The sequence below is a fragment of the Sylvia atricapilla genome, chromosome 1 (genome assembly GCF_009819655.1).
Source record: "Sylvia atricapilla isolate bSylAtr1 chromosome 1, bSylAtr1.pri, whole genome shotgun sequence".
NCBI classification, from domain to species: domain Eukaryota; kingdom Metazoa; phylum Chordata; class Aves; order Passeriformes; family Sylviidae; genus Sylvia; species Sylvia atricapilla.
The window spans coordinates 19,266,563-19,279,515 of record NC_089140.1 but is presented as its reverse complement, the minus strand read 5'-3'; the positions used below and the strand labels follow the sequence as shown (position 1 = coordinate 19,279,515).

Below are 12,953 nucleotides of genomic sequence, written 5' to 3'. Positions count from 1 at the left end.
GAACTCTCTTGTTCCATGCATCATGTCTATTTTTTTACCCTCTGAAAAGTAAAATAACATATTCTTTGTGTGATGATTAATGTGTAATGATGTTCACACATTACATAATGTCCTATCTTCCACTTAGAAAAGCACTGGCACAGCAGAGAGTTGCAAATCTGTCCCTTCATGAAGTGTAGACTGATGTAATTTGAGCTGGCTCATCCCTGCAGCTTCCAAAACACCATGTGCTTTGCAACACAGCAGTATCCATTTCTGCCACCTCTATTTTAAAAAATGCACAGATGAAATGTATGTCCACAGCATGCTAACAAACCCACCCCAGCAGGAGTGCTGCAAAGCTGATAAGGGTTTTTTTCTGGAAATGTTGTGGTTGAATTGGAAGGTGTTTATTACAGAAGCAAAAAACCGCATTTATTCGATCTTCTCCCAGAATATGTCCATCCAAATGCCTAAGTTCCATGTAACTTGTTTATATTAAAAGTGGATGCCAGCAATGCAGTTCACTAATTTTATTTTGGTATGGTAGGAGTGCATGTAAACAATGTCAACTGTAACATATATAAAAAAGCAGGGTTTATCTGTAAATTCTAAAATGCCTTTATAGAAGTGGAGTCCTTCCAGTCCTGTCATCAGTTAAAAACTGTGAAAACATGCCCTTCATGCACTTTACTCCCCAGAGCTGTACAATCCACAGTACTAGCTCATCTGCCTTTTGGGAGAAGACAAAGGCAATATTCAATACACCATGTACTAGGCAGACCAATTAAACATTTTCTGGATAATTTCATTGCTTTGACAAGTTTCAAGATTTATGCAATATTTTATCTTCTGTTTCCCCAGTTTCTCTGCCAGTTTTCAAAGGATTTACTTCTTTTCTGCCAAACAAAGAATGCCTTTCTATCATTCATATCTCAAACTGGCTTAATTCGTATTTTTATGCCTCTGATTTCTGATGAGTTTAATACAGCTGTTCTTTGACTCTAAACACATTTCTCCAACAATTCCTCCCTAATCTGTGATTTTTTTTTTTTTGGGGTCTCACATCAAGTCTAGTAAGGCAGATTTTGTGCCAGAGCTTAAAAACAATCTCTGCTCTAATTTCCTCCCATTGATGTTCTAGAAACAAGATATTTTTCTCCAGCAGATCTCCTGATCTAGGATTTTAGCTGATTTTAGCTGAAGCTAAAATGATAACTTCTCCTGAAAAGAAAACAAACCAAAACCTGAAGGCATTTAGACCCGTTGTGATCTCAGTGACAAATTTAATCTTCATTAGACAAGGCAGAAAATACTTTGTCAACAGAAAGACTGGAAGAAATAAGCAATGGCCTTTCTATAACAAAAGAGTACATAGCTATTATCCAGTGCTTGTCATCAGCAACACAGACCATGTTTAACAGAGAAAGCGAGTTTCATTATGTGCATCTTACAGATTGCAAGAGAGGCATTCATTGAGCCATTATGCAAAAATACTAAAAAAAAAGCAACCTGCACTTTTACTGCATATATTTAGTTCCTTTTAGAGAATCCATCTCTATGCTGTATGTATTTACTGTAATTACTTCCGTGTCTCTTAATGCTTCCTCAAAAATTGAGAAGTTCTGACTTCTCTAGTGAAGTTAGATCTTACAGTCAGCTCTTACAGAGGACCATATCTATGGTACTGCACTGGGCCAGGTTGAAGCCCTTATTATTTAGAATCCCTACTATGCTTTCAGAGGTCCTTAAAACACTTACTTCATGAGTGGAAATGGAAGGTGATAGGTCTTCTTTTTTAAAGTTTTCTGCTATTCTTTTGGAACAAAATATGTAGAAGTGAGGGAACTGGGTAAATATATGGAAAATTTTAAGTTGAACAGCAATTGCAAGTTAAGGGTGAAGAGACCCTGAAATAGGCTTCAATGTCTTTTTCTTTAATAAAATGCAGTTATCATTTCTTGGCCATCTCATCTCTACAAAACAACAACAAAAGAAGGCATCATAGATAAAACACTGTAAGCATAATTCAGTGTATCTATAAAGGTGTGAAAAATCAGATAAAGATACCTTAAGAATTCTAAAGAACTAGCATCTAATTTATTTTTCAATCATTGCTAAGCTAAACATTTAACACTACCATATAAGCCCAGTGAGACCACCTCTACTTCTCCTGACCCTTGAAGCAGCTGTGTTTGAACACAACAATTTACTTTACTTTTTGCAGGACATTTCATGAAAAGCATTGTGTCACCACAGTGTAGTGAGTTCTGTCACTAAGCCTTTACTGTTTATTAAAAGAATTCATTAATTCTACAAGTGAGCAATCTATTTACTTGTAGCTGGATTAATCTTTCTTAATCCTGAATCATTGTTGGTCTAGGATGCCTTTGTGTGCAGAAAATGAAAGAAGATATATAGTTTCCTTTTTTGATCCATAATGAAAGTGAAAGGATTTCAATTTGTGGTTCCAATGGAAATCAATTTGTGATCTTGAGCTGAAAAGAAGTGCAAGTTATGTCTCCATAAACAGCTGTAAATTTTAATTTTCCCATTTTCAAAAAATTCTCTTTTGCCACTCTATTGGAGGAAAAATCATGCCATTTTTTTCTTCAGCTTTTATAATATCAGATTACTATTACATTCTCTGCTGCACATTTCTGGGCAACAGCAATTGCTTGTTCATCTTCCAATTTTCCAAATCCTGAATTCTGTGAAATATCTAATGCTGCAAACCACTTCCTTTCTACTCCTGTGATGGGGCAGAGGGGATTGAGGATGCAGAGAGAGAAATGTGCTGTATTTAAGTCATGCGAGGGTTATGTTGCATGATCTGTCTTCCTTTGAAGCATCCAGATGTGTTGAGTTCTCAGAAGTGTCACTCTATATGTGGGCTGCATTTTGGCACACTGACACAGACTCATTAATAAATCTGTTTGGAGAAAGGAAGGGGCTTAGGAGTTTGCCCTTGTTTGCAGACAGACTTACTAAGGGTGGTTTCAGTCTGTTGGGCACCACTGACAAGGGAGGAGAGGAAATCCTTCATCTCTGTGCCATCAGTATTTTTTGTACCTGATTAGGTGCTATGCCATTGTGTGCCAACTTTCTTCTTTTATTTCCACTGTGCCAAGTTGCTCAGATTTTAACCTGTGCCCCTGAGGTGATGTTGCCTATACCTGTATGTATGCGCAGCTCCGTTGTGTTGAAATGTGAGCCCTGTTTTCCATCTGTATCTCTTTGCTTGAGCAGCCCAACCCTGCCTGGCTGCCTTTGGGTGAATGCTGCCATTGATCCTTGTGCCTGATTCGAAGTCAGCCTGACAGGGCTGCCCAGGAAGGCAATTACCCTCTGGTGCTGCTCCAGCACCAGTGAGTGACAGCCTGTGCAGAGCTGACCCGTGGTGTCTTGGCCAGAGCAACGTCCCTGCAAGCGCTGCTCTTTTCCTGTGCACGCTGCTGTGAAGGCACTGTGTGTGCTGTCTGTGCTAATCCATTTCTTGAGCAATGGGCTTCCTTCTGCCTTAGCCTTCGGTTTTTTCCTCAGGCTAAAACTGAAGATAACCCTTCTACCAAAGTTGCATTTGGCACTATCTGCTGGGAAGGGCGGAATTAGCCAAGCTAGAACAGGTTTGTACATCCCAGTTATTTACTGCCTTCTTTCTCAACAAGTCATGCAAAATGAGTTCCAGACATACGCTGCAGCTCAGATTCTGAATGCTTAGTTCACTTTTTCTATGCTTTTCTCTCATATCCTTGGGTTGTTCTAGTGCCAAGGTTTGCTAGATCCTTCAGGAAAAAGAAAGATACTTTCAAGCTGGAACAGTGAGGTGGACACATAGGAGACAGCTCTAATGCTACTGTCCAATACCAGCAATCATACTGTAATCTGGTTACCGACCAGAAAAAAAAAAATTAACTTCTTTACAATGTGTTTAAATAAGATGCAGTTGGTATTAGTATTCTCTGGAAAACCTTTGAATCGAGTTTGGAAAAGCAAGAATTTACATATAAATAGAATATTATAGAGAGATCACCATTTCTCTTGGCAGGGCATTTTTTTTGTTGAATTCTTTACTTTTTACAGCTTTTTAAATAAATAATTCTGTAGTTTAGCAAGGGTTTGTGTTATTGGGAGGTTTGGACAGAAAATACATAAACTACACATGAATTAACATTTTGACATTATTGCTACAAGTTAATCAGAAACCACCAAATTATTTAAAATGTGTTAGCTACTTTCTTTTCTATGCTGTAGTTGATAATCCACAAGAAAATAAAATTCTTAATAGTGTGAGTTGTGTAATAAGAACATTACAGATATACTTCCTTTCGGAAGCTAAGTATATGCTAAATATTCATCTATGTGCAGCTGGGTGTCTGCATTACTAATAATTGTTGCAAATGCTACTGGAGATGTGAACATTGAACATATTAATATAGTGTGCAAAGATTAAGTGAATAGTACTCAAACTGAATTTGCCATGGCTGGGCATCTAAGTCTATTAGAGTTTCTTTTCTTTATTTTTTCTTATGTTTTGAAAGGAAAGGATAATCCAGAATCAATTCCAATGTCATTATCTTTCTTTTCAAGGTGATTTTGTCTTCATGTTTTGGAAAGTGGAGGGCTGAGATAAAGGATTACACTCCACATTGTTAGCTTAATCATAATTGTTTTTCTCTTGTTCCAAAAATAATACAAAAAAGGTCTGCAAGTGTGGGATGCAGATGTGCACAAGACTTGTAAGCACCTAGTAGGGGTAAAATGTTTTATGCCTTCCAATTCTGTTATGATCAGCCTTCCTAGACTCTTATTCTAACCTTAGTTGTGAAAGCAAGTGAAATCCTTCTAGAATACGTGTGTAAAAAATTAGCCACGTCAAATTAGAATGCCTTTTTTACCATTGTAAATCTTCTTTTTACTAAAATACCTTCAAAATCTTGATACTGCCTAGGTTTTTGCTGATGAACAATATCACTGTGTACTGACCAAAATTCCCTCTCTCCTCTTACTATCCAGCATCCTCAAGACTGCAAGTGCCTTTTTTGAGACATAACTTGTATTTTTTGGTTCTGTATGTATCTAGTTAGCAACAAATTTAGATCTTGGTCCCCAAGTAGAACTGACGGAGAGAATAAGAAAATATAAAGCTATAATCAGATTACTTGTAAATTCAATGTGCAAATTATTGTGTTTATGTAGCTGGAGAATACACTGAAGCTGGAATTTAACAATATTTTCTCAGTGTTGATGTAGGCTAATCAAAGTAACAATATTGTTACCAGTGGACTCAGATCTTGACTTTACCTATAGCATTTCAATTTACCTGTATGATTACATAAATAATTACAAAGTGAAAGTAAATCAGGCAATTCAAACAAACAAAACCCCAAAACACTACAAAAAACCAACCTGCTGCAGTTGTAGTTGTGACAAAGATAAAGTTCTGGAACTGTAGTAATATACTCTTTGGGACCACTTGTAGTGGTGAAAAATAGTTATTGAATAGAAAGCAGCTGCCAAGGGGGAACTCTGAGTTCATATTGTTGATAGAATGGATGTGGAAGGAAATTAACAGTTACATTATTTCCCTCCCATAATACCTATTATTATTGATACTGATTCTGTATTGGGTATAGGTTTTAGTTGCTACTTATTATATAATTGCAAGGAAAACATACCTTGAGATAGTGTTATTATTTTAGACAATTTTTTTTTTGTTCTGAACAAACAGTTCAACAGCAGTACAGTGATCATCATCTTCCATAAATCAGAATTTTATCATCGTTGACCTCTGATTCCCTTTGCAGGCCTCATAAATTCTTAACCCTAGGTGGGAAAAACAGGATCATGCTAAGCATTATTTTCCCACATATTATTACAATTCTATTAGCAGTTTCAGACAAGCTTTAAAAAGAAACTATGAGGATCTGGTCTTTTGCTGGTTGACCTAAATCATGACCCAAACGGACACAGCTTTTTGTATGCTAATTATCACTGTGGGATAGTTTTTTACAAATCATTTTATTTTTTAATTTGTTAAGAAATTTATTGTATCATTATCAAGGGCATATTGAAATTAAAGCTTATCTATCTTTCCTAAATTAAGGTCAGAAAGATGGAATTGCTCCTAGGCCCATGAATCAGGTACAGATAAAGTCTCATTTTGTTGAGGTGCTCATAGGCAGAGTTAATTTAAACTAGAAATTGTCCTGGTTTTGAGACATATGGCTGATTTCTGCTGTGATATTTGTCATTTAATATATAAGCCTTGTACCTGGAGAATCCTTTAAAGGCATGTTTATATTTGGGAAGAATCAACTTCATGGAACTAGTATTCAGATCTCTTATCAACATTTGTTGGTTTCTCACCCTTACTGAAAGGATCATAAAAGACTCATAAGACAGACTACATAGAAAGTTACTTAAGCTAAAGTAGTGTGATGGCATTTTCTGTCCCTTGATGAATAAATTTGTGAATTTGATACTTGATTTTGCTGGCATTTGGGCTGTGGCATATTTAGAAAGTTGATCATGTATCTCACAAGCAATCTGCTGAATAAAGGTTTCAATGTATGAGCATTTCTAGTCTTTAAAGAAAAGTCTTGCTGATTATGATGCATTTATGAAATTAGTCAAATTGCAGAGTTGGCTTAAATGTGTGCAATCATGAAATGTAAATAACACACACATTTCAGAAACGCAATTCTGAAATTCTAATGTGCTGAAACATTCCCCAAATGTTTGAGCTCATGGAAAAGGGGGAAAAAAACTCAAAAATAGTTGAATGAATGGAAGAAGATTCATGTGTTTGCTTTTTTTACCCAAAGAAGGTTTCTTTCTCCTTTGGTTACGTTGACACCTGAAAAATGTGAAGTCTCTCTTTTGTTTTTTCTTCCTCATAAATGAAGCTTTATGTAGACCAGACTTCCTTACAAAATCAGAGCTGTCTTACTTGTCAAATTTGGCTGTTGCACTTCGGGCCTATTTGCTTAGAATTTCTCTCTTTTTCTTTGAGGGCCAGCTTAGCAAAGCAAAGAACTCTTGTCCCCATCACATTTGGGCGTCTTCTTCCCTTTCAGCAAATCTTTCTTGTATAGCTCAGCATTTCTGATCTGTTAGAGCCACTTGTATAATTCACAATATTTAAGTGGACAAACAGCACTAATTTATGTTAAGGCCAGAAGTTTTAAGCAGTTCTATGTATTTCACAGTACGGGACACAAATCTTCCTGCCCAAAACCTCAGATTAGAAGAGCCATGTCAAAAGTCAGAAACCTCCTCATGTACAAGACAGAGATTTCAGATGTGTGTCTTCCATCAGATGTGTGTTTAGTTTAACACATTTAAAAACTTCTCTAGTACTTGTTAAAATGAAAGCTCAGGTGGTAAAAAGCTGTTAGCTGGGTACACGGTGATTTAAGTAAGAGATGCCAAAAGCTTTCTTTTTGTCTGAGCATGTATACGTGTACAGGAGGAAATTTGAAACACCTGTTTTAGATATGAGTAAAAGTGATTCTGCCTGTAATTTTCACCCATTCCCATTCCCCAGTCTTCTCTAAATATGCCATGCAAGTGTGTTTTATTTTGTGTGAATGATGCTCCCATTCCTTTAAAGCCTTTAATGGAAATTCTGATCACATCAGCTGTGAAGGGCTGAACTGGCCAACTGTGGCAAGAGCTTTTGATCTTCCCAACAGTCACCAAATAATCTCCGATCAGTAAAAGCTTTTTATAGATTTGTTTTCCTTATTCCCACCTGACTGCCTCTCTACCTTTATTCAACATGGAGTCGAAATCTTAAATTTTAGTATAACCCAAGGAGGAAAGGAGCTGCAGATGTAAGGATTTTTATCATTAATTTTATGAAATCTTCAAGAGCTGAAGGATCAGACTGAAACACCACCTTCATTACATATTCATTAGAAAGGCGTTACTTTACTTTTACTGCTTAAAAATACTGCAGCGCAGGATCAGAGATAGTGGCTTGCTGGTGATAGTACTATATATAAAACTCTGATGGTTTACACAGGAAAATATCAGATGAAAACAGTAGTTCCCTGTTTAACAGATTTACAGGCTTGCTGTAGTTTTGCATTTCTGTTCATACAAGTTGAAGAAGTTGCTACTCATCTGTGCTTGCCAATATTGTGATTTTATTATAAATCAGGTGTTTGGCTTCTTTTCAATTGATTTGAATATTCTCCTTCAGTGTTAATTAAAGCAAGAGCTCCAAGATCTAAAAGATACGACTATAATAATTCAGTACATTTCCTCTAAAATGCCTTCTATGTGATTTTTTTTTTTAAATACACAGGGATTTCAACCAGAAATATCAAACAGTTCTAACGTGTAAAGTGTTGGAATTTTAAGTCTCTAAATGCTTTTTCTTATGGGATGCCTGCTTTTAGAACTTAAAAATAATCTATCTATCCATTATCTGAAAATTTATCTAAGTTTTATCTACATAAAACATCCTTTTCAGCCAATTTCAGAAGTGTTTGTCATTTTCTCAGCTAGAGATCTGCTGAGATAAACAAAGAGAACATTGTAGGGCAGAGCTGGTTCAGCCAAGCTCATCACTCCTCTCTCTCTATCCCCTGCAGTTTAAGGAAAAGGTTTAATGAAGGAGGAATCACACTGTACGTTTCTTTCTTTATTCTTTGAAATCACATCCAGATTTTATCTCACACTGTAGCTCAGTATCGTCATGTTGCCAGTCCAGGACACTTAACTAGTCTATTGATAACAGTGTTTTACAGATTTCATAGTGAAAAAAACTCCAAAGATTAATTTTAAACTGAATGGTTATCACTTCCTGCATTTAATTCTTGCTACTATTCAATTTAGAACCTCCAAAGATTAGTTTTCAACCGAATAGTTATCACTTTCTGCATTTAATTCGTGCTGCTATTCAATTTAGAAGGATAACATGCATTCTGAATACAGTTAGATGATTCTAAAGCTTTCTTATGTCAGTATAGCTTGTACCTGTAAAAAAATGTTTATCAGTGTAATGGCAGAAACAGTCTTTTTCAGAACATTTTGTGTGTTTCAAAGAGAAAAATCACATAATTAAAAATTTTAAAGGGAGTAAAAATTGTACACTAATGGCATAGAACATCTCTGTAATGGGAAATGGCCTAAATCAAATTTTGCAGGTTTGTCATGATGCAATTATACTGTAAAACAGAATACAGAGAAAATTATGTAGAATTTCCAAGCCAGTGGAAATACCCCAATACACTTCTTTTCTTCTCACCATCATTATATTATTATAATTTTAAAAACCAATTTATGTTACAAACAACTTTAAAGGCTAGAAATTGCATTCATTTATATTCAGGATGTGGGAGAACAAGGTGTAATTGCTTTTCTTTACAAATGGGTCCCAACTTGAGGTGAATGGGATTTAAAACTCTCCCCTAACTTTCACATCTTGTATCTGCTAATTTAGGTGATTGCCTCAACATGTCAAGCACATATGATAGCCATGGAAAGAGTAGGCTGGAGTGGGACCGCAAAATGGGGATGAAATGCTGTTTTTGCCTTTTTCAGGGTGTGGGTTTTGAGCCACCAAGACCAGGCAGGAAGGTTCTCCAGGGGAAGGGAAAGGGGTGATGCAGACATGTATCCTTACAATTCGAGACGGTTCAAATAACAATACATGTCAACTCTGGTGTCTTCGGAGGACATTATAGCAAAGATTTATTGAAAAACTCTTTTATACAGTGTTTCAGTACAATAAATTTGATTGGTCATATGGAACAACAATTCTTGACTGTTTCTTACAAGTAAACAAGAACCAGGCAAAACCACCACCTGCTAAGTCTTTTACTTTCCAAGGATTGTTTTGATTCCTCCTCAAGATTTCCCAGGCCAAAGTGAGAGAACACTGTGTTCCCACAGGCTCTGCTGCTGGCGCTGCCTGAAGCCAAAAAACCACTGTCAGTTCCCACAGACGCGTACCTGGAGGCCTGTGCCTGGTGTGTGACCATCCTGCAGCCGCAGCCTCGGGACAAACGCGGCTCCATGGACCAGCCCCGGCACCGCGGGCACAGACAGGGAGCCCTCTCTGCCCTTGTCTCTGAGCAGTTTGCCATATCTGGCAGCTCCCTGATCCCCAGAGCAGCGTGGCAAAGTGCCTGCAAGCTGAAGCAGGGAGGGCTATTTTGATTAGGTTTTGATAAGGAATGTGGAGGAATAAGTCGGTTCACCTGCTGAGCTGTCCCTCTCCATCGGGCTGCTGACTGTCTGATAAAATACAGAGCGCAGTAGCAATTTGTTGAAGACAATGTTCTAAGGCTTTTAAGAAATGTAAGGAAACAGGCTTCAAAAAGCCACCTATTAAAAGAAAAGAAGTCTGATTTCTTGGGGTCTGAGAAAAGATATGGCCTGAGATTGCTTGTTTTGCATGTCAATTAAATTCTGACTTCTCTAGGTGACTAAGCACGTTCGTCTCACACAATTTCAGCTTGGTTGGGACTGATCAAATAACTCAGGAAATAAGTTTAGTGTGTTTGGGGGAGTTTGATAGAAAAATGGAACCACATAGAGCCTAAAGTGTATTAGATATTGTTTCTGTATTGTAACACTTTCTGGTCTCCCAAGAGCAATATCTGACAGATTTTTCTATACCCATGGCTCCTATACCTGTTCCTGCTGTGTTGCAGGAAAATCTCACTTATTTTAACCTTTGATAACTAATTTTCTTTTTTTCCCATCTCTTCTGTACTTTGACAACATGTGTGATGCTTATTAAGGACCTTGGAAGTGGTACCATCTTTTTTTGAGAAGATTCTGTTAAAAAAAAGCAATGGAAGTATTTCTGCACACAATTGTTTACCGGTCTATCCTTTCAGTATTTTCCTTTAGTTTGCCACTCCTTTTGAGAGGTTTTTTTTTTGTTGTTTTTTTACCCAAGTCACGTTCTTCCTGGCACATCAAAAGCACAGAACATCCCTCTACTTCTCCTTTTAGACGCAAAGACAGTGTGAAAACCATATATGATTTTTAGTGCAAAATATGCAAACTTACTTCACTTTATCTCTTACTTTAACAAAAATGAATAAACAGAAAAATACTTTGTTAGGATCTTGGATTTGGCAAAATCAAACTTCTGAAAAATTAATGGTTTTGTCTGCTGATAGTTTTATAGGTTTGTTTTGCTGATAGTTTTATTAATATGAAAAAGTTGCAAATGAGCATGACAATGTCCAAAAGTAATATGTTAAACACACCACCCAACTGCTCATCCCTTGGAGAAAATAGAGTGGGTGTCTGCAGACTTCACACATCATTCATTTTTATCATTTATACAGCAGGATATCTTTATTTATGCACTGGAACAGCTGTTTATGAGAATTTCACATCTTTCATAGTGTTTATTTGCCTTTCACCATGGCTTCCAAGCTCTTTCAACATAAAATCAGTGAGAAGACCTAAGTCTGTACAAAAGTTTCTCTGTCTCTTCTACATTTGTTTTCTTAGGTGATTAAAATATTTTTGTCAGACTTATTCTATTTTGAAAAATATCAGCTATGGGTAAACATGTGTTAAAGTTACAGATGTTACAGAAACAGCTTTTCTGTAACAGAAAATAAAAAAGTTACAGCTTCTCCCAGACAGAAAACAAGCAGAAAAATAAGTTAGGATGTTTAGAGGAGTCTACAAAACTTAGTCCAAATTCCTCAGTTTTGTAAAAGTATAATAGTTCTTTTAAACATATTGTCATAAAAACTTTATCAGTGATACAAATGGCTATTTTATGGAGTTGTACAAAACTTTTATAAAAACTTCTTAAGTTTTCAATTATGATTAGCAAACCAGTGTTCTGTTCACTTACCACATTGCTTTCTTTTGCTTTTCTTTTTTTGTCAAACAGGTGTGTTTTATGAAGTTGTTCAGAGCTTCCCTCGAGTGGAGGAAAATGTGGAGGTGGATTCATATGTAAGCAGCCACAGGTGGAGAAGGCACTCAGAGTCCCTCAAATCAGTGGACACCAACAGGGCCAGCATGGGGCAGGATTCCTTGGAGCCAGGGGGTTTCACAGACCTGCTGCTTGAAGAGGGACATGACAATGCTACACAGATTGAGGTAGATATTCATCATCTGTTTTTTAATTCATTTTGTTGTCTTTGATTGGTGGTAAGTAAAAAGGTATTTCCTTCACGGTATTCAAACATTTATGAGGAAGAGTACCTCTGGTCTTTGCATTTGTGAACTTACCAGCGTGTGGAAGCTGGAGTTTTCTCTTGTCCTGAGGCTGGAGCCTATCCTTCATGACTTTTGAAGATAGGCTCTTGAAGGTGTTTTCTCTCTTGCTGGAAAAAAGTTAAGTGAAGTCCCATGTTTTAGCAGTTCTTGCTGGAAATCTGGAAAAGGAAGTAGTATTAAAATAGAATAAAATAGAATTATTTTTCGAAGTTGATGTAAACACCTCTAATTTGCGAGTCTTTGTCTGACCTTTCTGGAGAGTGGTATCCAAGCAGAAAGAGGAAAAGACTCTTAACAAAATGAGAAATTTGAAGAAAATTCAGGCTGATCATTGCATACTATTTGTTTTTTGGTCTTCAAAAGAATAAGATGGATTGAGTCCATCTATGTGAAGTCTTGAGACATTCTCCCTCTGTTTTATAGGCTCTCTCTAATTTCTTGTTCAGCTGCCAGATAGCTCTCTGTCCTGTTTTCTTTGGTTCTTTTGTTGTTGTGGTGGTGGTGGTTTTTTAAGTATTGAGTTTGGGGTTTTGTTACTAATAAAATCTACATCCTGTTTCTCAATAAAATACAGCTTGGAATGAACTACACTTGACATCTTCAGTCATTATAATCTGCTTCCAAAACAACAGTATTGGGATTTTTTTCAGTTCCAGGAAGCTCACTCTCAGAGGGAAAAAAAAAAAAAAAAAAAAAAAAAAAAAAAAAAAAAAAAAAAAAGCCGCTTTCAGATTTTGAGTTGTTACAAATAGTGGATTTGG

The 12,953-nt window shown here is 36.6% G+C and overlaps 1 protein-coding gene across 1 annotated transcript in view; it reads left to right on the top strand.

Annotated features, from left to right (window-relative positions):
* Nucleotides 1–12,953, top strand: part of PLXDC2 (plexin domain containing 2) — a 247,895-nt gene that overhangs the window by 100,716 nt on the left and 134,226 nt on the right. The window contains exon 2 of the mRNA XM_066316433.1: nucleotides 11,861–12,072. Within this exon, the coding sequence (XP_066172530.1) occupies nucleotides 11,861–12,072 (212 nt within the window). The remainder of the gene's footprint in view (nucleotides 1–11,860; nucleotides 12,073–12,953) is intronic.